The sequence below is a fragment of the Lygodium microphyllum genome, chromosome 16 (assembly GCF_053477565.2).
Source record: "Lygodium microphyllum isolate KBCC chromosome 16, Lygodium_microphyllum_v1.1.10, whole genome shotgun sequence".
Taxonomy (NCBI): domain Eukaryota; kingdom Viridiplantae; phylum Streptophyta; class Polypodiopsida; order Schizaeales; family Lygodiaceae; genus Lygodium; species Lygodium microphyllum.
In genome coordinates, this window is record NC_141150.1 from 76,274,996 (window position 1) to 76,300,492 (window position 25,497).

General features: G+C 43.2%; 1 protein-coding gene across 1 annotated transcript; it reads right to left on the minus strand.

Moving 5' to 3' along the window:
- Positions 1 to 467: 467 nt before the first annotated feature.
- LOC148022994 (DDT domain-containing protein DDR4-like) lies at positions 468 to 23,532 on the minus strand. Its single transcript, XM_087695954.1, has 12 exons — positions 23,026 to 23,532; positions 22,783 to 22,893; positions 22,592 to 22,678; positions 22,457 to 22,494; positions 22,295 to 22,376; positions 7,801 to 7,907; positions 7,551 to 7,716; positions 7,363 to 7,455; positions 6,240 to 6,375; positions 2,682 to 2,724; positions 2,380 to 2,580; positions 468 to 2,256 (listed from the first exon to the last, which is right to left on the minus strand). The coding sequence occupies exons 1-12, from the start codon at positions 23,473 to 23,475 to the stop codon at positions 1,410 to 1,412; spliced, it is 2,361 nt and encodes a 786-aa protein (XP_087552080.1). The 5' UTR covers positions 23,476 to 23,532; the 3' UTR covers positions 468 to 1,409.
- Positions 23,533 to 25,497: the final 1,965 nt, after the last annotated feature.

Sequence of the window (25,497 nt, forward strand, 5' to 3'; positions counted from 1 at the left end):
CTTGATTTGTGCTTTTATACAGTTTATTCAAACTTGCGAAGGTTCATATGTGGATCTAGGCATTCAGAACTTCATAGGACTTTACACAGTTTATTCGAACTTGCGAAGGTTCATATATTGATCTAGGCATTCCAAACTTCATAGGACATGTATTTGAAGCAAGTAAAATGCCTTTCTTAAATGCATTTGATGCACAATCCTTTCCACATAACTACATTTAGACACCCAAACAATTTAAGACCAGACTAAGTGATTTTGACACTATTTAGTACACTTCAAGGTTCAAGAATGAACAAAGACTCTCTACATCTCTTTCAAATAATATGGTATCGTAACTGACATGTTCGCCTCTCTACTTTTAAACGGATATAACCTGTTTCAATTGAATATGCAGGGATTGATCATGCATTTATAAAGATATGAACCAAAGCGGAACAAATCATCCTAAAAGATTAAAGTGAGTTCACTTCTACATGTCACAAAGAGAACTCGCACCAAGCCACTGGCTTGAACAGTTGACAAGAATGACAGCTTGACCATCAAGCTGAAAAGTTCACCATCCACAAAGTTTGCAGGTACACCACCATCTGCCACCAGTTCATGTTCACTTGAAGCTCCCAAAACTTTACTTACGGTTACCAACTTGTCACGACAGTGGATTGGGCTCTGAACATTTACTATAAATATATTATGGTTAGCAACCTGTCATGCCAATGATTTTGGTTCTGAACATTTGCTGTACATAGCAAATAATCAATGTAAAACTCCCAACTCACCAGTATCGATACACCCTCTATGAAGTTTCAGTTCTAACCCTACTATGGTAAAAAGCTGTTGAATGTTACCATGATTAGTTAGTTTCCAACATTAAGTGCATTTGCTTTTGTTTCATAAATGAGAGTTGACCATCCCCTCCCCTAAAGTATGAGCCCACATCAGGATTGAGACCGGACCTGTCATTTAACTTAGGCAAAATTCATTTCCCGCTCAGGATTCTTTCTCACTCTGATAATTATTTGATTGCACCTTCTACATAAGCATGTTTTCTGAAAATCTGCTCTCAAGAAGGCACAAACACTGGGATGAGGTTGCTCTAGCAGACTGAATTCAAGACCAAATGACTGGGTTAAATGTAACACTATTGACTGCCTTGAATACATGGGAAACAATATAGGAGGATGCAGGTCCAGCACGGACGATTGACTCCATCCCTTCAAATACTACATACCGAGCTTCACAGCGTTTTTTCACTCTCAAAATGTACATTATCCATCTGAATCAGATATTCATGTACTACCAGAATGTACTTGATTTCTCTGAACCATCTGATCTGAATTTGGTATAATAGCTATGTATACATGTGTAATGTTATCCATGTGCTGCTGTCAGCATCTCCTGACCCCAGTTTCTCAGCTTTTAGGGCCATCAGAGTTCGATTCATCATCTTCACTATTGTAAACATTGTCTACCATATTTGATGACCCTTCATGAAAGCCATCATCCTGTCCACCACCCAAAGGAGCGGCTACATTTAAATCTAAGTATCTACGCAACTTGTTCCCAGGTTTCTCACCAGCCTCAATTTCAAGTTTTAAACCATTTGCTGGTCTGAATCCTCCAGATTTGGGGATGTCCTGAACATCACTCTCCCTTTCTGTTAACACATTGTCGTCTCCTCTTGGCTGGCCACTAAATCCAGCTTCTTCCTTAACATGCTTTTCCTCCACGTCTTCACTGCTATTTGTCACATTCTCAACCCTGTCAGGATCTATTCTCTGTGGAGTTTCTGTATCATATGCACGTTCATCACCTTCAACATCACTCTCCTCATATTTTCTATAATTAACATTGCTTCTGGTTGCTCTTTGGCTTCGTCGCAGGCCCACCCTCATTTCTGCTTGTTTTACTTTCCCTCTCTTTCTACTTCTTAATGTATGCTTCAAGCGCCTATGGGCATGGGCATAATCATCATCACTAAATTCATAGCCACCACTGTCATTATCACCTTCACCATCATCGTCCTCGTCATCTTCTTCTTCTTCCTCCTCCTCCTCTTCCTCCTCATCTCCTCTATATTCCTCATCTCCATCTGAACTATCTGAAGACTTTCTCCTCTTTTTCTTCTGCACATAGTCATCATCATACACTGCTTCTCCCTCAATCTCATCCTCACTGAATGCATCAGCTTCATTGTCAGAAACAGCTTCAACAAAATCATTTTCTGAATACCTCTGAGGCTTTCGATGATGCCTAGTTCTGCAGCAATTGGCAATAGAGAACATCAATGTCATAACTTCAGTGCGACACCCTAAACAAAAAGTAATTTTCCTTTCTGTAGACATAGCATCCAGCCTCACAAACGCCTTTCTAAAAAATTACCTGCGGGACTGCCCATTGCCAGAAATCTCAGAATCAGATGAAACTGTGCCCTCACTCGGCTTTGCTTCACGCCTTGTTATTTCAGTCATAAGCCGTGTTTCCGGATGATTTACACCCACTTCCCCATCTGGCTGTCGTGTCAACCCGTTTGAGGCTTTGTTGTCACCTGGTGCCAAGGGTTCTGGAGAGGGATGCCGTCTCCTATCATTCCAGCAAAACCAAACAGTAAAAGCATAAGCTTGAGAAAAGCACAAAGTGTTTTCCCAAAACACAGGCAATTACTTGCAACCTGGTGTACGTACTTGGTGATCTTAATGGCTTCGCTGATTGATTTATCATAATCATCTGAAAAAACAAGCATGGGATTGTAGTTAACATCATGGCAATTGTAATGCCAGTAGGCTAAGGTGAAGCATTTAAATCTGAGGCAAGCAAAGATACAGCAAACATCAGATCCATATGCAGCATGGTGTAATAATCAAAAATGAAGAACTGTATGCAGAAGAGAAGATCGATGCCTTCTTAATGTGTCAGTACACTTTGATTGCTTTGAATCAATGCAGCATTTCTTAAACCTGACTGTTTGGTTTTAGAGAAGTTTTGTCTGTAAAGGGAGCCAGTCCTGCCCATTCAGTACCTCTCCTAGCTTTGTTTCAATTATAACTTGACAAACCACCAATCGGATTTTGTCCAGTTAAGGATACATTTTTGCATCACTGGAAATCATTGCATTCATATTACACAAACATTCAAATGTTTGTGTACTCTTAATTGTTTTATATTCTAATATAAGTTATTTGTCGCATAGTCCAATACTTCTTTGGTACTAGCCTTCATCATGGCTTGAAGTCTGTCCCTTACATTGTCCAATGCTAACTGTTATTCTAGTCTCAGGGAGGGCCATCTGGATCTCAACACAGGTGGATGACACTCTCTTTGGACTGTTGGCCATTTATGAAGAAGATAGTCAGCGACATAGGAAACAATGCTACCCTCAACCAGAATATCACTTCAGGTCGACAATTAGATGCTGGGGAGGCGATTTTTAAACAGTTGAAACCTTGGAAGACAGGAAGCCCAAGGGACAGATGCACTATCATTTACAAAGATTTTGTCACTTTGGAAGAGCTTGGCCCCTGCTACCCCGTGCCTTGAAGAAAACTGGAGACAGCCTATAGATTCCGCAAGCTCAGTCATTAACTAAGGATCTTTTGACTTGCTCCCTGATTTGAAGATGAATTCTTCTCACGTTGTATGCTCTCCTCTAATGGTATCCCTAAAACCACCCTTTCAGATAATTCTCTTGTACAAAGAATTCCCTTGAGAGGATCAAAGGATACTCTTGGAGTGGCAGACCTATTTTACAGCCGACATGTATATACATCCGAAAGACCCTGCTTGATATTCTATCTCAACCCAAGAAGCCCTAGTCTTGACTGCATCATCCATAGCAAGAAAGGTTCAAGTCACTCCATGAAAAAGGAAGGGGGGGGGGGGGGGGGGGGGGGGGCGCAGAGAGAGAGAGAGAGAGAGAGAGAGAGAGAGTGTGTGTGTGTGTGTGTGTGTGTGAATGAGAGAGGTCCCGATTGCCACTTGCCCACTCCCCACTATCACCATTATCCTGTTGATTATGGCTACCAACTCGCAATGCTAAATATATTATACATAATCTCATAATACACATGAGAATGCTTTAAAGAAGGTGAAATTTTTACTACTCTAATGATAAGATGTCTAAATCAAAGTATCATTTGGATTTTGGATCTCTTTATACATAACAGATCACACAAAACAAGATTTACCAATTGAATTGTCGATGTTCAAGCTTGGAGATCGGTATCTTCTAGCCCTCACCAGCTAGCCTCGACCACTGAGGAAGAGATGTTGAGGCAGCCAATTGTGTTCAACAACCACTTCTGATCAGAGTCAAGAAACGCCTGGGAGGTTTATCACAAACCTGGATTCTAGAAAAATCCTTTTTCTAGAGTGGACATCCTGCTTGGGATATAGTGACCAGAAAATAGAGAGTCTTCACCTTCAAAATGGAGGAGGATGGCTAGACTCACATGCAAGTACCTGGATCAATAAAAGTATATGCATCTCATCAAAGAATCAAAGTACTAGTTCACTATGATCCTAATCCAGTCATTTGCACAATGGATGGATGGAAAAAATGGGCTTACTAGAGAGGAACTTTCAACGATGAGCTCCAGCCTCCAAGAGAGAATGGGTCTTGATTTTTCTCAAGACCTGTTTCTTGACAAACTTGTGACGTCTCATTCTTTGGCTATACCAAGCCGGGGAGGAGGATTCAAGCGAGTAAGATCAGAGTGACGTTGGCTGCAGCCTACTAGTGATGCGGATCAAATTGGGCATCTTTGCACCTTTCTTGTTTGACTTCTAGAGGAGATAGGTCGGCAATTTGATACCTGGAAAGACTTCACTCTTCCTATGGCTAGTAGCATACAAGGTTCTAGCCAATTGGCATAGGGCTTGCTACATCAAACTCCCAATAGTCTATACAAGATGCAAAGAGATGAGCTAGGCTAGGCTCCGAGGCATTTCTTACAAGTCTTCCTTAGGAGATATGGAGGAACACTCTTAGGAAGGTCACTACCTCGCGTTCTCTTCCAGCCTGCTCGTACCTACCAAGTCACTTCTCCATAGATGCATGGTGTAGCATACAAAAACAATCACTTTCTTCTCCATTGCGCCATCCATTCTCCTCTCTATTCCATTTTCCACTACCACATCTCTTGTTAGTCAATCATCATCATTTAGCATCCACAACATCCTATTATCTATATCCACTATCAGCAGCCACTCTGAAATATACACCAGTGCCTCCAACAATAAAGCCCTCCAAGAAGAATATCCATTTGGTATGGACCGGTTCTGCAATCTCCAATTCATCCACGAGATATACTAAGAGATGACTATGGCACAACTAAATCATGATAGAGGCTTGGGGAATAGTACCATAGGTCTCGGACAAAGGCTCACCATCATGTGGCTATGAGGAGAATCAAGAGAGTCACAGACAATACAAGAGCTTGATTCTCATATTAGATATCTTGCAAACAGAGTGGACCTAGGACATTGCCATAGATGGGAGTTGATTGCTAAAATTATTGCTTGGTACATCTGAACAGTGACTGTCAAGTTCCACAAAAGGGACCCTTTCTGGGATTTGGATAGAGCTAAGAGACCATTCAGAAGTTCAAGGGAGATGGGAAAGACTGCAAGGCAACTCTGAGTGCATGAGGAGTAAATATAATTTTCTTGATACATTGGACTTTAGCATCTCCTATTTAGAGTCACATATAGTCCCCACATTGGCTTTTCACACAGCCCTCCTCTTAGACTATCTCTCATTCTATTTTGTTGAATCATTGCTGTTCTATGCACGGCTTGTATTGTTTTTTACCTTGGTCTCTTTCAACTGAGGTGGTTTAATACGATAATACAAGTGGCATCCATTTGCAAAAGGTAGAACCAAGGACACAACAATGAATATAATGATACAGAAGTAACATCTACTCACAAAAGGTAGTAACCAAGAAGGAGAGCACCAGCCAAATGCAATAGTGAATCAGGTAAACTGTACGGGCCCAAAGTGGGATCTCTATATATAGACTGTGTGTGTGTGTGTGTGTGTGTGTGTGTGTGAGCCTATGAAAAAGTGGGGGCAATTTGAAATGTAGCAAGATGAAAAACTTAACAGAAAGCAGACATGATGTAGCCATTCAGTTCTAATATTAGCAATCAAATCAAGGTGCTTTTGCCTACGCAGCTGGCAGCACCTTTGTCTCAACAGAGTTAGAGTCAATCCTTGAAAATTCACAGGACCAAGCACTTACCAAAAGTGTAGGTGACAGGCTTGCGTTCACGCTTTGAGCGCCCAGCGGCTAATCCACCAGCCAGTCCCCCTGTATTAAAATAACTATCAAGCAGAAGTGCCTGCCTTTGCTGTTTTTTCAATGCACGCTCCTTTTTCTGTTATGAAACAGTTTGATAACATCATGTTCCATTCTTACTCAAGATCGAGCATCATAATATTATAAAACAAAAAAATGGGAAACTAATATCATTTTTAATTTGCCATGCATGGAAGTGAAAAAACAAAGTCCACCCACTGAACCCATGTATAGCAGGTATACAATTCTACACATTCTAGTAAAGCTGTGGCACATTCTAGAAGCTACCATACATATATATTGTTGGATAAACTCCAAAGGTTAGAAATACTGAACGTTCAGTATTCCATGTATATGGATAATTCCATGCATTTGGAGCCATGACTGACAAATACTCTTATTGATCAGTAAATATACTCTTAATTTCTCCCATCCCCAGACAGAAAATCCAGCGCAAAAACTGAAAGAGTTGACCTTAAACTAGCCCAGCTATAGCCAATGCAAGACCAAGTCCACAATGCTTAGCACAAAGTACATGCTACAAGTTGTGGCAATCTAACTCATCTTCCAAAAGTAGGTGCGTACAGCATCTCTAAATACTAAAGGAGGATCCCTATAAAAATGGGACTGATATTCGATCTAGAGCTTAAGGGAAATATTTTCTTAGCACAAATGGAAATGGTTCCTTGGCATATCAAACTGTTAGGGCAAGTCCATGATATCTCACTCCTTTTCAAATGTTCAAATCCCCCAGTTGAAATTAGAATTACATATTCATAAATCATAGACCAAATTTAAAATCCTAGAACACTGTTTTTGGGGCAAGGACAAACACCCTGTTGTCCATTGAATTTAGAGCATTTCAAAACAATACTGGAACATGCGTGTAACAAAATTTATTTGAGAATGGAGAAAACTGATAAGCATGGCCTTCAGACTGAAAGAGGCTGAAAGGGCGTCAAACTTTGCCACAAGCCGCTCTGTTTGTATAAAAGACTATTCAATGTGTTTTATTTTGCCATAACTCCACCTCAGCATAGCACAAACCTAGGCTTAGCAAAAGTACCTTCTGTAACTCTTGAAGATCAGGGATAATATCATTAATGATTCTCTTGCCAATGGCTACCTCCAGCCTATTCTTGCTTGAACAAAGTTTATCCTGAAATAATAACAGCAGCAAACATTTACATCTTGCCATCCTTTGAATTAATGGAACATCTGAGAAGCACTTCAACTAAGACATTTAATACATACTGCAACAGTCTGAAACTCATGCAAAGTTGTAGCCAATGTCTCCCAATTACAGGTGGCTGGAGGAGGCACCAACCGACCCCGGATTTTTGCCTTATCTTTGTCTTTATTATCAGTCTTTCGTAGTTCTCTAAATAGCCTTTGGCCTGCAATAGGATCATTTTCGTACCTGTAGTAGAATGTTCAATTGCATCTTTTTCTTCTAATGCATTTAAAATGCAAAACATGATTGAGGACATACTGAATGAATTACCAGTAGGTAGTCCCTTGCATATCAACTCCCATTCTCTCCTTCCTAAAGGTTGACAAAGGAGCTCCTTGCTTCAATGCATCATCAATAAAAGCGCGTATATCATCTTGCTGAAAGAGGTCAAGGTTAAGAAGGAACTCGGTTGTTTACCAAAAAGAAAGAGTAAAGCTTATACACACAACACACTTTGTGATAATGTAAAAAGAATACAACCATCAAAATGTCTCACATATAAAAGTTCTCAGTAGTAGACACAAACACCTAGCTCCAAAACTTCACGGAGACTAGGTTGAAAATCACTGTCAAAAAGACTATAATGTTAACAGTCCACCTAGAAAGATGACGTGAACAGAATCAGGGAGATAGGGTATCAATTCCCAACTGGAAATCTTCCCAAAGCCTAGCAAAACATCTAAAACACTTCCTGAAGAGTGCCTTCATGAGGGTGCCTGCTCGGTTGTCCAAGAAAAGGCATGTTAACCAAGTGAATCTCCCTGGATGGAGTCTCTAACATACTGGCAAAGAGCCTCAATGGGCATTGCACAAATATGAAATATTAGGTTTGTGGCAAAATGTGCTCGAGGTGTAAAGTGTAAATGCATATGTTGTCCAACATGCAGATCAACTAGTAATTGCTGCCCTGTATTCAAACTCACAGCTGGTAGCGGCCTTCGTCTGTTGTTTCATTTGATGAGCTATAAAATTTCCGCATCACCGAGTAAAAAAAGTTTCCAATGTCACTAATGGACACTAATGTCATGATAACCCACCCAATCAATGTCACTAGAGTATGCAATACAGCGCTAGAGCCTAAAATGTAAACTAGCCTCAAAGATTTTGTGCCTTTCAAGTAATGAAAGACATGCTTGATTGCTTGCTGTGCTCAGTGTCAAGGCTGTGGGTGAACTTTGCTCAAATGAGACACTATAATCATGTATTGCACAAATATGAGGCAACCAACAGCCTGCTAATGGCATGAAGATTGAAAGAGCAACCTGGAGTGCACAACACTAAAATAGAGTGAGTGCACAAAGCCCTGGTTGTCCACGTCGAACGGATGGATCAACTCCTCCGATCCATCCTGTCCAGTGAAACTAGTCCGATCGAAACTGTCCAACTGTTCACCAAGTGAATCTCCCTGGATGGAGTCTCTAACATAATGGCAAATCGCCTCAATGGGCATTGCACAAGCATGAAACATTAGGTTTGTGGCAAAATGTGCTGGAGGTGTAAAGTGTAAATGCATATGTTGTCCAACATGCAGATCAACTAGGAATTGCTGCCCTGTATTCAAACTCACAGCTTGTGGCGACCATTGTTTGTTGTTTCATTTGATGAGCTATAAAATTTCCCCATCACGGAGTAAAAAAAGTTCCCAATGTCACTAGTGGACACTAATGTCATGATAACCCACCCAATCAATGTCACTAGAGTATGCAATACAGCACTAGAGCCTAAAATGTAAACTAGCCTCAAAGATTTTGTGCCTTTTAAGTAATGAAAGACATGCCTAATTGCTCGCTATGCCCAGTGTCTAGGCTATGGGTGAACTTTGCTCGAATGAGACACTATAATCATGTACTGCACAAATACGAGGCAACCAACAGCCTGCTAATGGCACGAAGATTGAAAGAGTAACCTGGAGTGCAAGACAGTAAAATAGAGTGAGTACACAAAGCCCTAGTCGTCCACATCTAACGGATGGATCAACTCCTCTGATCCGTCCTGTCCAATACAACAAGTCCGATGGAAACTGTCCAACTTTTTAAAGTGCCTGTTGTGACCATTTGGGATTACTTTTAGGGTAGTTGTAGGTGGTTCAAGCTCTCTCTCCTCAAAGGTCTCTACCCCCACTCCCTGAAGCTCTCCTTCACCCTATCTCCACCCTGCCTCCACTCTCAAGCTCTCTATCCTCGAGCTCTTAATATGTAAACACTTTGTATAAAGTCTCTAAATGTTTGAAGTGTATTATCTTAAGTCCCAACATGAAGTATAGGCATTAAAATTATATGTACAATTTTTTTCATCAACGTAGGTCCAAGATTGATTAGTCCAATTAGTACCATACTAGCATTGGATGGTACTAATCAGACACCATTAGTCAGTTTGTGGCACACTCTCACATATTCTGGTCTGACATCTGACAAAGTTGGGCTGCTGAGACTGACTGTACGCGGGCTGACAGAGATCAAGGTTCTCAAGGCGGAGACACACGCAGATATTCTCTCTACACCCGTGTATATTTCTGCACTCCTATACAGCATACTACACTGCAGATTTTCTGCATTTCACTGTCTCCTTTTCTCTCTCTCTCTCCTCTCTCTTTGTTCACTCTCTCTCAGTCTTTGTCCTACGCTTCTGCATCACTGCACTCTAACATGGTATTAGAGCAGTGAAATCGGACTAACTGATTGAAGAACCTACCTAAAGAGGAGATTTCAGCGCAACACAAGGGTGCGTTTTCAGCATTCGAGGGCAAGTGGGGGGCTGCGCATCGGAACAAGGCTGAAGCAAGTGTGGGCGTGCGGGAAAGGAGTCCAACTAGTGAATTTGCTGCAGATTATTGCTGTTTGAAGGGCGGGAAGGCTGTGTTTTAGGCCTTCTACTACAGATTTTACCTTTTCATCGCCTCAGGCGGCTGAAGAAGGCTTGGGAAGGGGAGGGAACAGCCCTAACAGGCTGTGTTTACATAGTCAGAGGGGGCTGATTTTGTGTTTGTGCAGGCATTGCAGGTGAACATGTCTACAGAGACTGATTTGGAGTTCCACGTGATCATGGCCAGGAAGATGCCTGTCCTACCGACTCTTCCATCAATCAGAAGCTTGATGGTGACAATTACCGCATCTGGCGGGTGAAGATGTTGGTCATTCTGGAGTGTCTTATGATTTGGCAGAGCTTGTGATGGAGAAGATTGACAGGCCCTCAATCAGAGATGAGTCCAAACTCTCTTCCAATGCTCGTGCAAAGTTGACCAAGGCCCAGTCTCATTGGGACAAACTGAATGCCACAATTCGTTCTTTTCTTTTTCTATCTTGCACTACAGCCGTGATCGCTCACATCGAGCACTTGACGGTGGCTCGAGAGATATGGTTAAAGCTCGACCAGATGTATAATCGGATGATCCTTATGAAGCGGGTTTCTTTGGAGGTGCAAATGTGGACCTTGTCCGTGAATAAGTCTTCTTCGCTTCAGGAACACATCAACAAGCTTCGGCAGCTTCAGATGCAAGTCCAAAATGTAGGGAAGCCTATTTACTCCAAAGATATGGCGATCACTTTGTTGTCCCAGTTACCGCACGATTTGGTACCTTTTATTCCGCCCTTATTGCATCAAGGCGGGAGTCGACTCTTCGGTGGGAAGAGTTGGTTCCTATGGTCTTGGACCAAGAGGAACAGTTGAAGGGACAGAATGCTTCCAAATCAGAGGCTTTGGTCGGTCAAGCCTCTAAGAAGAAGGGGAAGGACCAAAAGAAGAAGAAGAAGGATACCAAATCCAAGGAGGACAAGGAGAAGGAATCGACTTGCCATATTTGTGGTAAGACAAGTCATTGGAAGAAGGATTGCCCTAACAAAGACAAGAAGGACACCAAGAAGAAGGACACGAAGGATTCTGGAATGGTGGTTGCACCCTCATCAATTGCTTTTCTACACTTAGCATTAATTGAGGACTCTACACCAAAGACTTCTAATGCTGCGATGACAACTTCCCATGCTTGAGAGTGAATCATGGATAGTGGTGCCTCATGGCACATGACTCATTCTCCCATTGGTGTTGCCCATTTGCAACCTTCACATGGACAGATTCTCATTGCAGACACCTCTTCTGTGTCTATTGTTGCACGGGGTGAGATGCAACTGATTCCAGATGGACATGGTGGTACCCACACTTCTAAGGTGTTGCATGTGCCAGGCTTGCGGTATCATTTGCTTTCGGTCCATAAGATTCGTTCTCTTGGCCTCTTGGTGGAGTTTGACAGTGATACTGTTCGAGTCCTTGATCGTGGATGGAGGAAGGTTCTCTTTGCAGGGTATGAGGAGAATGGCATCTACAAATTGAAGTCTTCTACAACTCTTACCTCTCTTCTTCTTACCTCTCAAATACAGTCCGAGCTATGGCATGCTCAGTTTGGCCACCTGAACTATGAGGACTTTCAGAAGGCGTCACGAGGATCATTTGTCTGAGGTTTGCCGGACATAGTGGTGAGCCATCAACCATGTGTCTCCTGCATTCGTGGGAAACTACATCAGGATGTGATTCCCAACAAAGCTTCAAGGCAGTCTACTTCACCTATGGAGCTTGTATCTACCGATCTTTGCGGCCCGATGACGACCAAGTCCCTGAAGGGGAGCTTGTACTTCATGTTGATCGTAGATGACTACAACAGGATGACTTGGGCCTATTTCTTGACATTAAAGTCGGAGGCTTTCTCCCAGTTCAAGGATTGGCTTCTCCTTGAGGAGAACCGATCTGGCTGGCGACTGAAGATCTTGCGTCCAAACAAGGGTGGTGAATTTATGTCTAATGAGTTTGCTCGTTTTTGTGCAAATAGAGGCATTCACCAGGAGTTTGCTAACACCAACACTCCTCAAGAGAATGGCATTTTGGAGCGGAAGAACAAAAGTGTGATCGAGATGGCGCATACCATGATGAAGCACCGACAGACACCTTACTTTCTGTGGGCCAAGGCCGTGGCTATTGCAGTTCACATCCTCAATCGATCTCCCACTTCGGCCGTTGGCAAGATGACACCTTTTGCGGCTTATTCTGGGACTAAGACTGATGTCTCTTATTTCCAGATCTTTGGGTGTGACGCCTATTGCACATCCTGAAGATGCAGTGTGACAAGTTCGAGGCAGCTTCCCGACGATAGGTTTTTGCTGGCTACAGCTCCTAGTCCCATGGTTATCGTCTGTTTCATCCCGTCAAGCGGAATGTCTACATGAGCCAAGATGTACAGTTTGTGGAAGTTCCATCCCCAAAGGGGGTGAGGAGCACCCCGTCCTTGGAGATGAGTTGGGCTCCCAAGAAAGTTCCTTTGAAGCCAGAGCCTCTTGATGGAGATTCTTCTTTTGATTCACAGTCTTCCCTTCCCCTGGCCACCCCAGTGGAGCTTTTGCCGGTGGATGTTCCGAAGTCTTCGGCAGATGGAGAGCGACGGGGAGAGGTCCGCGGGGAGAGGTCCGGCCTCCCCCTCGTTAGGCCTGTGACACACTCTGAAATTTAGGGATCGAGGGGGTCCCTGAGGAGTGGGAACCGCAGGATGGACCGCGAAGATCATGGAGGAACCAACCACATTCTACGGAGCTTGTTTGCTCTAACTATTGTTTGTTGACCATGCAAGATCGTGAGCCCACTTCCGTGAAGGAGACTTTGCAATCTACCCATTGGCGCAAGGCTATGGAAGCCAAGTTGGAGGCTATTGAGAGGAATGGCAATTGGTCCCTTGTGCCTCATTCCTCTCACAAGAAGGTGATTGGTATCAAGTGGGTCTTCAAGACCAAATACCTTAGCAATGGTTCTTTGGACAAGCACAAGGCTCGCCTTGTTGCTAAAGGTTTTGCTCAGTGCCCAGGCATTGACTTCCATGATACTTTTGCCCACACTACTCATATGGCGACTATTCAAGTTGTTCTTGCCTTGGTTGGCCATAGAAGAATGGCCTGTCTATCAATTGGATGTAAAGTCGGGCTTTCTTAATGTTGACTTGCAGGAGGAGATCTATGTCGAGCAGCCTCCTTGCTTTGGATCCTCGGATGGCAAGGTTTGCAGGTTGAAGGCGGCCTTGTATAGCCTCAAGCAGGCACCATGTGCATGGAACGAGAAGATTAACTCGTTTCTTCAGTCCAAGTTGGGCTATCGACGCTCCAAGGCCAATCCGCAATTTTATGTGCACACTTCCGAGGCTAGTCGTGTGTTGTTTGTGTTGTATGTAGATGATTTGATTCTGGCAAGGAATCATGCACAAAAGCTCCACGAGACCAAGACAACTTTACATCAGACGTTCGAGGTGACAGATTCAGGGCTTCTTCATTTCTTCTTGGGTCACGAGATTTATAAGTCTCAAAGGGGGATTTTCATCTCTCAACCGCGATACATTCAGGAGCTCTTGGTGACTTTTGAAATGGAGACTTGTCGGACCATTTCTACTCCTATGGATCCGAACTGGAAGGCCACTTCACACTCGGATTCTCCCTTGACGGATACTTTTCACCGCCGTCAATTGATTGGATCCTTGATTTGGCTACTCAACACTCGTGTTGATCTTTGTTTTGCTATGGATATTTCTCTCAAATACCGAATAATTCTCTCTGCACCCATGTATATTTCTACACTCCTATACAGCATACTACACTGCAGATTTTCTGCATTTCACTGTCTCCTTTTCTCTCTCTTTCTCTCTATGTTCACTCCCTCTCAGTCTTTGTCCTACGCTTCCACATCGCTGCACTCTGACAAAAGGAGCTTCAGCAATTGAATAATTCCCTTGTGAGAGCCATGGTTGTCACGTCCAATGGTGTTTGATTAGCACTATCTGATACTAGTACAATACTAATCCGACTAATTAAGCTTGGACATGTATCCAATGCTATGTTCAATGCAAAAAAAATTGTACATAAAATTTTAAAGAACGGAGAGAATGGAGAGTTTAAGAACAAAAGTAGAGTGGAGTGCAGTGGAGATAGGGCAAAGGAGAGCTTAAGGGAGTAGGGGGTAGAGTGCCTAAGGAGAAAGAGTTTAAGAGTAGAAAGCTTGAAAGTTGAATTTCAAATTAGAGAGGAGAAGACAGGGAGAGAATATATAATAATGAGAGAAGTATGCATGTGTATTGTGGGAGACGAAGCCTAAATGAGTTATAGCACCTACAACCACCCCAAAAGGTAGCCCAAATGGTCACAAACAGGCCCTTTAAAATAGTCTGATGATTTGGATCGAATGCCATTGTACATTATTGAACGTGTTGTACTAGATAGAATAGCTCAAACTAGTCCATATGTCCATCGGACATGGACAACTATGGCAAAGGCACTTTCCAAGTGGCACCGTTTTGCATAGAATTTTGCATGAGCAAGATGTCTTGCATTATCCCATGCATTGGTATTTCTATTCTTGTAACATGCATCTACATGCATTTATCCCTTCCCAGTCAAAGAGTGATCGACTCTAGATCCACCATTTTCGTGACAACTCCCATGGCAATCTCGAAGGACAGACTCCTTGCTTGTATTCTCTCCATACTCCCCATATTCTTTTTCTTCATCATTGACATCCACACGTGGTTGGGATAGTTTGTCTGTTTTGTGATGCGTCCTCCTCTTGGAACACAAATTACTTAACAGGACATAGACATTCCACCCAAAAAAAAGAGTCTGTTGGGTTTCATCCGCCTTTGCACGTCTTGGTAGGCCATTGGGCAATCAACAAGCACACTTTGTTCAATGCCTCGGTCTCTCTAGGGTGCTCACTTAGGCTCCCTTACTAAGATAAATCGCCTCTATAGTCTTGATAGGTCACCTATATAGTCTTGATAGGTCACGAGGCAACCAAAAGCATCCTTTGCCTAATGCTCTAGCTGCTTTAGTGCGGAACACCTTGGGATAAATCAAATTAGGCTTGACCTATCTTGACTATCCCTTCCTAGTTCCAATTTTGGGCCCGAAAGAGGTTGAACTAAAAAATGCCTTATAAATCGATTAGCTCTTTACTACAATCTCAAAACTCAAATTAGCAAATTTTTAATTTAAAAATATGTGTTCCTAGACTATGCCCACAAGCCAAAACCAAATTTGGGAAGATCCATCCATCTATAAATAGACAGCTTGCCCACCACTCAATCTCAATCCTATTTTGCAAATTGTCAGCACCTGTCTTTGCTGTCCACAACCTACTCACAAAGGCTATCTCAGTTCAGGCTGCTGTCCATTGCTGTTCTATACTTGGTGCTTGCTGTCCAGCCCTCTCTTCTTAATGATGACTTGTTTCCAGCCTGTGTTCTGTTCAGATCTACTATCGCCAACTGCTGACATAATCATCCAATCAGCGTTTTGCCATTCCAGCTATCATCTGCCAGTCCACGTCAGCCTGCAGCCTGCATTTTGCAGTTTGCTGCCATCACCTAGCTGCCACATCATCATTCAGCCTGCATTTTGCTAATTCTGTACATACCTGCTCTATCTAACACTGATATGGCCATCATAGAGCTGCATTTGCTGCTGCTAAACTATTTCTGGAGGCTATCTACTGCAATTTAGGATCCATCACAGTACGACACACTCTCCAGCTCATATTCTCTATTGCAATCCTAGAGACAAGGAGTTTGGGGGTCAATATTCACTTTGCTTAGTGTGTTTGCTGCATTGAGTATTGTATTTATTCATCATTCAATGTTCATTGTCTCTCAGTTACCCTAACTGCGATCTTCATCAGTCTATGCTATCATACAATTGTGCTGTTATCTGTAGATGAATATTTCTTTATGACATGGATTTGTTGCATCAATGTTGATTACCTTATACATTTGCATAATTACTCTAGTAAGAATGTAACAATTTGTTTCCATCCTTAGGATCTCCAATAATGTTGAATCGTGCAATTCCAACATCAGTATCTTACAAGAGTGCACTCTGTTCGATCACAAAGCTACCAACAAAAATCAAAAGCAAAGAAGAGCAATTGCCACTTGCATGAGAGTGAGTACCATTATCGACATCTTGTGGACTATCCCCTATTGCTATACTGCCCACTCACTAGTCTCCATACAATTGTCATGACATGATCAATTGCATTGTTAACAACAATGATCCTAGAGCTATTGCAAGGGGAAAATCCAATGCACACCACATAAATTTGAAAGCTCCAAGACCAAAATCTCTATTGTAGTCACATCCTAGCTTGATGTGGATAGACTCAAAACACAAGGCACAAAGAACTTGACCCTGTTAGTCCGTCACTTTTAGTGCCGTCAGTCTATCATCTCCTAGTTGTGAGCTCTTGTTAGAGTCTGACAAAGACATGGGAACTCTAACATTTTAGCATGCATTTCTCCTATTTTAGGCCCTATTCCTATGTTTGTCTATTTGTCTACACCTCCTGCCAATCACAAACTATCCGCCATGCCATGACATTATTTATTGCATTTTTCTATGCAGTCGAACTACATTTATTGTAGTCTTATGGCCTAGTTTGGCTAGTCAGCCAAATTTATGGCCCTATTTTCAGCTCAGCCAGATTTAGGGGATTTTAGCTATTTATAGCTGGTCCCCCCACACTTTGGCCGTCATCTTTTGCAAGCTACTCCTCCGGCCTGAGCATACTCCTCTGTCTTTAGTGCTGTTGCTGCCATCATCATTTCCAGCCACATCCAGTGCCGGTGTCCTCACTGACACCTCAGACTGCATGCAAGGACAGACCTATCCTATTTGTATTCAGCATTTATTTCAGTTTAGTGCAGATTTCTTTCTTCCTTCATCTTCTTGCTGTCTTCTTCTCTCTATGTTCATGTTCTTTCTTCCATTGCACACTCTCACATGGTATCATCGCCTAGCAAGAGATCACAGAAACAATTTTCATCGCAAAGAGCACCCCAAACTGCCAAGCAGCCTTCTCCAAATCTGGTTTGCTGAAAACGCAGCCTTCTTGGGCCAAGGTGAATGCATTTGATTGCTTCCAACACCCTCTGCTGCCTCGGTGACAGCTCTTCTAACCACGCAACAGCCTCTAGCTACTCAAACACACGTTTCTCTACTTCCTAGACCCTGTTTGTACTTGGCGACAATCCCTAATTGTAAGTGACAACATCTCGGTGCAAGCGACAACTTTTCTTATGCAAGTGGCAAATCTACATCCTGACTATAGCTCGCTTCCTCCTATTTCAGTGATGTTGACCATCGAACACAACTTTTCTGGGTGATTGCAAGTTTTGAAAACTTCTCAACACCATTTTTTCGGCTTTATTGACTGAGAGGATGAGGTCTCTCATCATTTCTCAAGTGACCACTGGATTATTGGAGATCAACATCCCCTGTGTGGACTCCCTATTCGGAGCACCCTACTCCTCCCTCCCTTCATATTTTCCATAAGGCACAATCTATCGACCCGAAGATGCCTTATATGGCACCCGTTGTACAGATGCCCATGCTTCCTTCTTTGCCCAAAGAAGACAAGTTAGATGGTTCCAACTATTATCTATGGTCATGTAAGGTGGAGTGCATTCTCGACACCTTTGACCTTTGGGAGTTTATTTCTCTCCCTGTTCCCCGGCTAATGGAAAACCTCTCACACAAGTCATCAATGGATCGTCTCTCCTTGTTTCCCAACTCGTGGAAGACCCCGCACTACGCAGGTCATCAATGAATCGTGCAACTCTTTGGGATCGGCTCAACTCTCGAGCCCAATCCTTTCTCTTCATGAGTTTACAAGATTCTATCTTGGTTCATGTTCGCAGATTGAAGATTGCGGCGAAGGTGTGGAATAAGCTTGCATCTCTTAACCATTAGAAGATGTTTGCCCATAGGATCTCCTTAGAGAAGAAGCTTCGGATGCTCGATATTGATGACTCTCCTTCTATAAAGGATCACATCGACAAATTGAAGAATATGCAAGATGAGCTTACATCCCTTAGGAGGATGATATCTTCAGAGGATATGGCCATGATTCTATTGACTCAGCTACCATCTCCTAAGTACAATGTCTTCTATACCAGCCTTCTAACTTGGAGGACCCAAAATACGCTTCTTTGGGAGGAGCTTTCACCACTTGTCTTGGAGCATGATGAGCATCTCAAAGAGGTGGGGACTAGTGGATCCGACTCCACTAAAGCTTTTACTACAGGTTCTAGGGGCTGATTCCAAGGATGAGAAGAAGAAGCCTAAGTGCCCACACTATGGAAAGGGCACTCATCCTGAGGAGAAGTGTTGGCATGAGTACTTCCATTTGAAGTCTAAGGAGGGGATCCAAGGATTCGAAGGCTACACCCACTACCACTGAGTCCATCTTCATACACATGTTTGAGGTGGAGGATACAACTCTTGCTTCTTCTTCTAAGAAACCTTGACTCATGGATAGTGGAGCCTCTTCGCATATGACTTATTGCCAAGATTGGCTTCAGGATATGCAATCCAAAAGGGGATCCGTCACCATTGGTGACAACTCTTCAATCCCTGTGGGTGGAGCGAGGACCATAACCTTGTTGCCCAATCGGTATTCTTCTTTGGCCAAAGTCCTCTATGTACCACGTTTGGGCTTTAACCTTCTATTTGTTTATGGCTAGGTACTCAAGTCATCATTCCCCAAGATGCAATTATGATGGAGGATGCATCTTCAGGAGCTACTCTTTGGACAAGTACATAGGAGGGTGGACTCTACATACAACCCTTGCTGCACAATCTTCACACGGAGTTAGCTTTGGCAAGCTCGTTTTTGGGCATTTGAATCTTGATGCTATTTGGCAAGCTTCGAGGAGAAAGATGGTTGAGGAACTTCCAGATTTCCCTCCTGTTCATACACTATGAACCAACCGCTTGAGGGGCAAGCAACATAGGCAACCTCATCCATAGGTCGCTACTTGAAGGGCTTCTACACCGCTTTAGTTGGTTCACACAGACCTTTTCAAACCTATGGGTATGGTCTCCCTTGAGAAGGCCAAGTACCTTATGCTTATTGTTGAGGACTTTAATCATCATGTATGGCCCTATTTTTTGGAGTAAAAGAGCAAGGCATACTCCTATTTCTACGAGGGAAAAGTGTTTGCAGAGAAGCAAATCTTCTTCAAAGTTTGTTGTGTTCGAGTTGATCATAGCGACAAGTTTTATTCTAACCTATTTTGTGAGTTTTGCAGGGATTAGGGTATTCGGGTGGAATATTCCCATCCGAACATACCATCTGAAAATGGTGTGGTGGAGCGTTCCAATTGGACCATGCTTAAGATAGCCCTGGAGCACAAGGGTCTTCCCCATTTCTTATGGGGTGAGGTTTTGGCTATTAAAGTCCATATTCGAAATAGGTCACCTACTTCAACATTGCAAGATGACTCCCTACTAGCCTTTCTTTGGAAAGAAGCCTTCAATTTCCTACTTTTGCATCTTTGGATGCAAGGCATATGTCCATGTGGACAAGAAGAAAAGGCAGAGCAAACTCAATTCCAAGTCAAAGAAGCTTATCTTCATTGGTCACAGTACAACCACAAAGTACTATCAGCTCTATGACTTGACAACTCAAAAGATCGAGGTCAACAATGGATGTTCTCTTCGGTGAGGCTACAGTCTTTGAAGATCCAATTTATGGATCTTCTATTGCAGGTGGTTCTTCATCTTCAATTGCCCTGCCCCCCCCCCCCCAAAACCCACCCAGCACCACCATCAACCCCTTCCCTTCCTTCCAAGCACCCCCTCTTCGTCTACGACTCCTTCCCCTACACCCTCCCCTTCCACCCTTTACGGCTCCTTCATCTACTATTTTGTCATTGAGTATTTCTATCCCTTCCCCTTCTCCTCTTTCCTCTAGGGGGGAATTGAGTCAAAAAAGGGGGAGTTCTCTTCATCAAGTGAGGAGGATCCACTGTCCTTTAGTCTCTTCCATAAACAAGTGCTTTATAGGTACTGGAGGCTTCTCGGTCTCCTTCACACCAAGGGTCCCACATAACCCTCCAAATGTCAAACAGTATGGACCAAATCTTCCTAGCCAATAGGTAGAAGATGAATCTACAATGGGAAGTTCCACACTAGCAGTACAAAAGAAGCAATTATCATTTGAAATACAATGCTTGAAGAGGGCGGAGGCAAGGGGATCTCTCTCTCTCTCTCTCTCTCTCTCTCTCTCTCTCTCTCTCTCTCAAAATGTAGCAAGCATGATTCCCTACAACCAAAAACCAACCCCATAAGAAAGGTTCTATGTTCTTTCCTCTTTCTTGATGATGTTGTGTCTCTCCTTGAAATTTGTTGTTTTCATTTCCATTCCTTTTCTGTTTACGTTCTTGTTCAGAGTCTCCCTCAATGGCTCAAGTTCTAGCCACAAGCTGTACTTGGGTCAAATAGATCAGGTGTGTGATTCTTCATTGTTTAAACCCGCTGCATGGGTCCACGATGACCTGTGGCCACTCATCAATGACCATTTATCTCTAATCCATTTTATCTAGAAATCTTTTAGCTCTAGAAGGAAACAAACTGAATCCAATAAACAAATGTGATTTCAAAAAATGAATACTATAAGTTCTTTTATTGAGTTGTGATAGAAGTTTCACTTGATGCAGAATAATACTAGAAATCATTCCTTGCTTTTATCCTGAATAACCTTCCATCTCAGTCATTCACAAACCATTCACTCCACCACTCGAAGTACTTATCCACCCAGGATATTCTGACAGCTCAGACATTAAACATTCTGTTGAGCCCACATTCAAGTAGGGAAAAGTTCAGGGACTGAAGATGATAGCTACTAGAGCAAAACTTGATGCAATGACATAGCATTCTAGCATTCACTAGCTTCAAGTTGAGCTCACCAGCTATAGCGTTGACTACAAAATTATCTCCCAACTTTGAAAGACATGAATACAGGATTTCAATATTAAGTATTCTCCGTTCTTAACAGTCTGCAACATATCCAAAACCTCTGTTTCCTGATCTGAAGACATTACTTTCTCAAAGGATGACTGCAGCCATCATCACCAGCCAGCATTCATCACCAGTATTGGCATGATGCCATGAATGAACATAACTACTCACAGCCCAAAGCAGAATTACATGTATGTCTGCCTGCCGCAAAAGAAAAGGAAGGGAAGAAGTTCAGCTTCCTGACCAGCTTTATGCCTGTAGAGAGCCCTGTGCCCAGTTATGTAAAGCTTTTGTAAAGCCACACAGAAACAGTCCTACATTAAGATGATCAAAGCCTTGATTGTTACATAATAGGTATGCACCATGAAATTTACTGGGCTTCTTGTAATGGCCTGTAGGTCAGATTCAGGATCAGCAGAACTGGGCATATCAAATCATGCGTGCACAGCCAAGAGAGACATCAGTCTAGTGTTGGGAACTGTTAGAGATGAGTTTGCATCAACCTGCAGAGATCAATGAAACCAGCACACGGCAAAACCTCGAGCAGCAGTCTACACTTTGTTTTTCTTGTCACTTTACTAATGTTTCAGTGACCTCAGCATGCCTTCATGGTATGTTGTCTGAAGACTGCATTTTAAAAAATACTGCCATATTTCTCTGCACCAACTTTCAAAAAAATGTGTGGTAATTGCAGCATGGGAAAATAAACATCCCTTGGTAGCTTAACAAAAGTTTAACAGCATCCAAACTACAAATGCAAACAGGGGCATGTTTGTGAACGGGCAAAATTGACACTTTGTGCTCGTGGACAATGAGGACAAATGAAATCATGAACAGCAAGCACTCTGCAGCTAGCTTATATCCTGTACTTTGTCCCATGGTGCATGATGCCTTAAGCAGTCCATAAGCAGTCTACTAAACAGTCTGTCTGCTTCAAAAGTAATAAACCTTACATCTAGACGGGCTTCGCAGAGAGCTTTTAGAATAGTTGCACGAACATCTGGACCAAGTTCCTTATATGTTGCAAGCTCTTCTCTGCAAATATGAAAATGACGCAGTTAGAACAAAATCAGCAGAGCTATTACCATTTCTGGTCCCAAGTAAAGAAAACATACCCATGATAAGGAGCCAGTGGGAATGGACCCTCAGCAACCTGTTATAAACATGAAAGAAGCAGTACATTCATCAAACTGCAAGACAGTCTGCACATATGAAGGCCATTATGAAAAGGGACCGCAGCATTTGCATACCCAGTGCCACCACTCCTTTAACTTCTTACAAAGCACCGTCACCCAAGTTTCTCGGTTCAAAGGGGCTCTGCTAACAGGAGGAATTGCCTGCATCCAATACAGGAACCTCTTTAGACCAGCAACCTTGAAGCAAAAAATTGAGCCACGCAAGCTCCTAACTTTATGAAACGCAGAAAAGTAAAGAGCTGGACCCTCAGCAAGGCCATGTGAATATCGTCCAACAAAGCATTTGGGGTGATCAGCGCACTTTCGAGTTCCTCCATGGAGAACTCGACCTTCAGTTTCAAGACAGGACGAAAAACCTAGAAAACCCACAAATTTGGCAAATGCGGACGTGAATTCATAGACAAGCTTTCCAAGATGAGGATCGTGCAGCATGATCGCAATTGCAATTTTGAAAATTGGGATGAAAATTAGACTGGAAAATAACTCACATTGAAGAAATTGGTTATGGAGGCGAGCCCCCACATGCTGCGGATGAGCCATCGCTGCCGCTGGGCGGGCGGAGGGGGTGAGGTGAGGACCATGGGGGTGGGCGGATCAGCAGAGGAGGAACCACTGCGATCACGCCCGCCGCCACTGCCACCGCCACTGCTCTGCTCCAAGCGAGGGGTGGCACGCTCCACGAAGGGGGAAACAGGGGCAAGGCGGGAGGGAGTGCGGGCGGTGCAGGCACGAGGAGGGCGCTTGTGCCTCTGCTGCTGCTGCTGCTGCTGCTGCTGTTGGTGCCTCTGCTGTTTCTGCTGCTGGTAATGAAGATGATTGTGGCCCTGTGCACCTGTGGAGGATCGCAGGCCTGCGCTTCCTCCGCCTGCTGCCCCTGCCCCCGCCGGCGCCATCGCCATGTCGGGCAGGACCGCTGCTGCTCCACTCACGGTTGTCATGCGGGAAGGGGGGGGGGGGAGAGAGAAGAGAAAAGAGAGAGAGAGAGAGAGAGAGAACCCGGAAAAGAGGAGCAAAGGCAGCCCGGGGGGGCGAGGGGGAGGGGAGAGAGAATTGAGAATCTGGCTTGTGCTGCGGGTGGTGGGCGCATGAACCCCAAACATATGAGAGAAGCTACGACCAAATTATCATTATGTAGTCTGTGATTATGATACGATTCTTAAATGGTAAAGTATTAAATGTGGTAGCAAAATCCAAAAAGTCCCATTAGTTACCACATTGAGAGGAGCTTGGAGGCAACCTTAAGGACCTCCAAGGAGTGTGGCATTGCAAGGTAGCTAAGAGGGTGAAAGAGTGACGCCATCGATCTTTCCTTACAAAGCCTGATTATGTTGCATGCAAGGAAGGGGCTCTATGGACCAAAGGCAATGTCCAATATTTTTTCCTCAATCAACCCCGGAGGAAATTGTGGCGTTGTAATAGAAAAAAGGTAGGGTTACAATTTGGAGAGTAGATTTGATCAATCTCCACCATTTTATCTTTGCCCAAACTCAATTGCATTAGTTCATTCCTTCATAACTGTACACTTCTATTGGGCTCAACTATGTTCCTTGTGGGACCATCACTTTACTGGTCCCCGTACCCTAAGGGCTTGTTCTAGCAAGAGGGCCTCCATATGCATGCATATAGCCTTGTTTCAGGAGAAAGGTGCTTTAGAGTGTCGTGAAGCATATATGGAGTGCTAGAAATAAATTTTTGATATGGAAATAGATAAGCCATTATCATTGGCCTTTGCAATGCTATAGTGAAGATCAAATGACATTTTCTTGCAATTCTAGCAGTTAAGTGTCTCTTTCTCTCTCTCTGGCATGTCCTACACAATGTGTGTGTAGCAAGACATGTCACAAATTGCAACCAAGGCAAAGCATTGTTATAATTCTCATCCTTTGATCTTTCTTTCAATCTCGTCCTAAAGTTTCAAGCAATACAATTATCTCATCTTCTTCAACTAACAGTTATGCCTTTGCCTTGAAAAAATGCCATCTTTTCTTGCAAATACCAAACACACACACACACATGTGCAAGCACGTTTCACCTATTGTTTCACAAGTGATAGTGCGGTAGGAAGACCTCACCCTAGAGGAAGATAGAGTGCCTCTACTAAGCTCTCCTCTAATAGGGCTTCAAGGTCATCCCCTACAACCCCATCACTAGTGACATTTGCATGACTCGCATCAAGCTTCTAGATAGGTTTTCCCCACTTCTTCTCTTAACATTGCCAATACCATATTTCTATACAACAAATGTTGTTGCTCCTACATTTTCCCTTTTAACAACATCAAGAGCCTGTGCTTCAACCACATGAGTCACAAGAGGTTTCTTAGGAGTAGATGCAATATTGTGAAAAGCCACATGAAGCATGAGGTTGCCTACGAGTACTGCCAATTTGTTTCATAACCACCACAATATTAGACATGTACTACTATGAAAAGAAGCTAAGGCAATGTACAAGACAAAATAATGCCCATGTAGGGATACAAAAGGAGGATCAACATTGACCACTTTTAGTGTGTCATAATTAACTGTCTAATGATGATCAGCATTGTGCATGGTTTCGTCTCATAGGCCAATTTTGGCCTTTGAAGATGTTAATCTCTCTCTCTCTCTCTCTCTCTCTCTCTCTCTCTCTCTCTCTCTCTCTCTCTCTCTCTCTCTCTCTCTCTCTCTCTCTCTCTCTCTCTCTCTCTCTCTCTCTCTCTCTCTCTCTCTCTCTCCCTCCCTCGTTCTCTCTCTCTCTCTCTCTCTCTCTCTCTCTCTCTCTCTCTCTCTCTCTCTCTCTCTCTCTCTCTCTCTCTCTCTCTCTCTCTCTCTCTCTCTCTCTCTCTCTCTCTCTCTCTCTCTCTCTCTCTCTCTCTCTCTCTGTGAATAGAATGCATCCATGGAAGCTTGATCACCTTAACAAGTTTGGAGGCTTTAAAGCTTCTTTTGTGTCTCAAATATATAGTTGCCTTGCGAACAACTCT

Bases quoted from the DNA above. Each gene is read 5' to 3' on its own strand.
- LOC148022994 (XM_087695954.1), bottom strand. From the start codon at position 23,475: ATGACAACCGTGAGTGGAGCAGCAGCGGTCCTGCCCGACATGGCGATG. The intron at 22,377-22,456 runs GTATGTTTTCTT...TCATATTTGCAG, and splicing joins CCACTGGCTCCTTATCATGG to AGAAGAGCTTGCAACATATA. The intron at 2,725-6,239 runs GTAAGTGCTTGG...TTGTTTTTTCAG, and splicing joins GCCTGTCACCTACACTTTTG to ATGATTATGATAAATCAATC.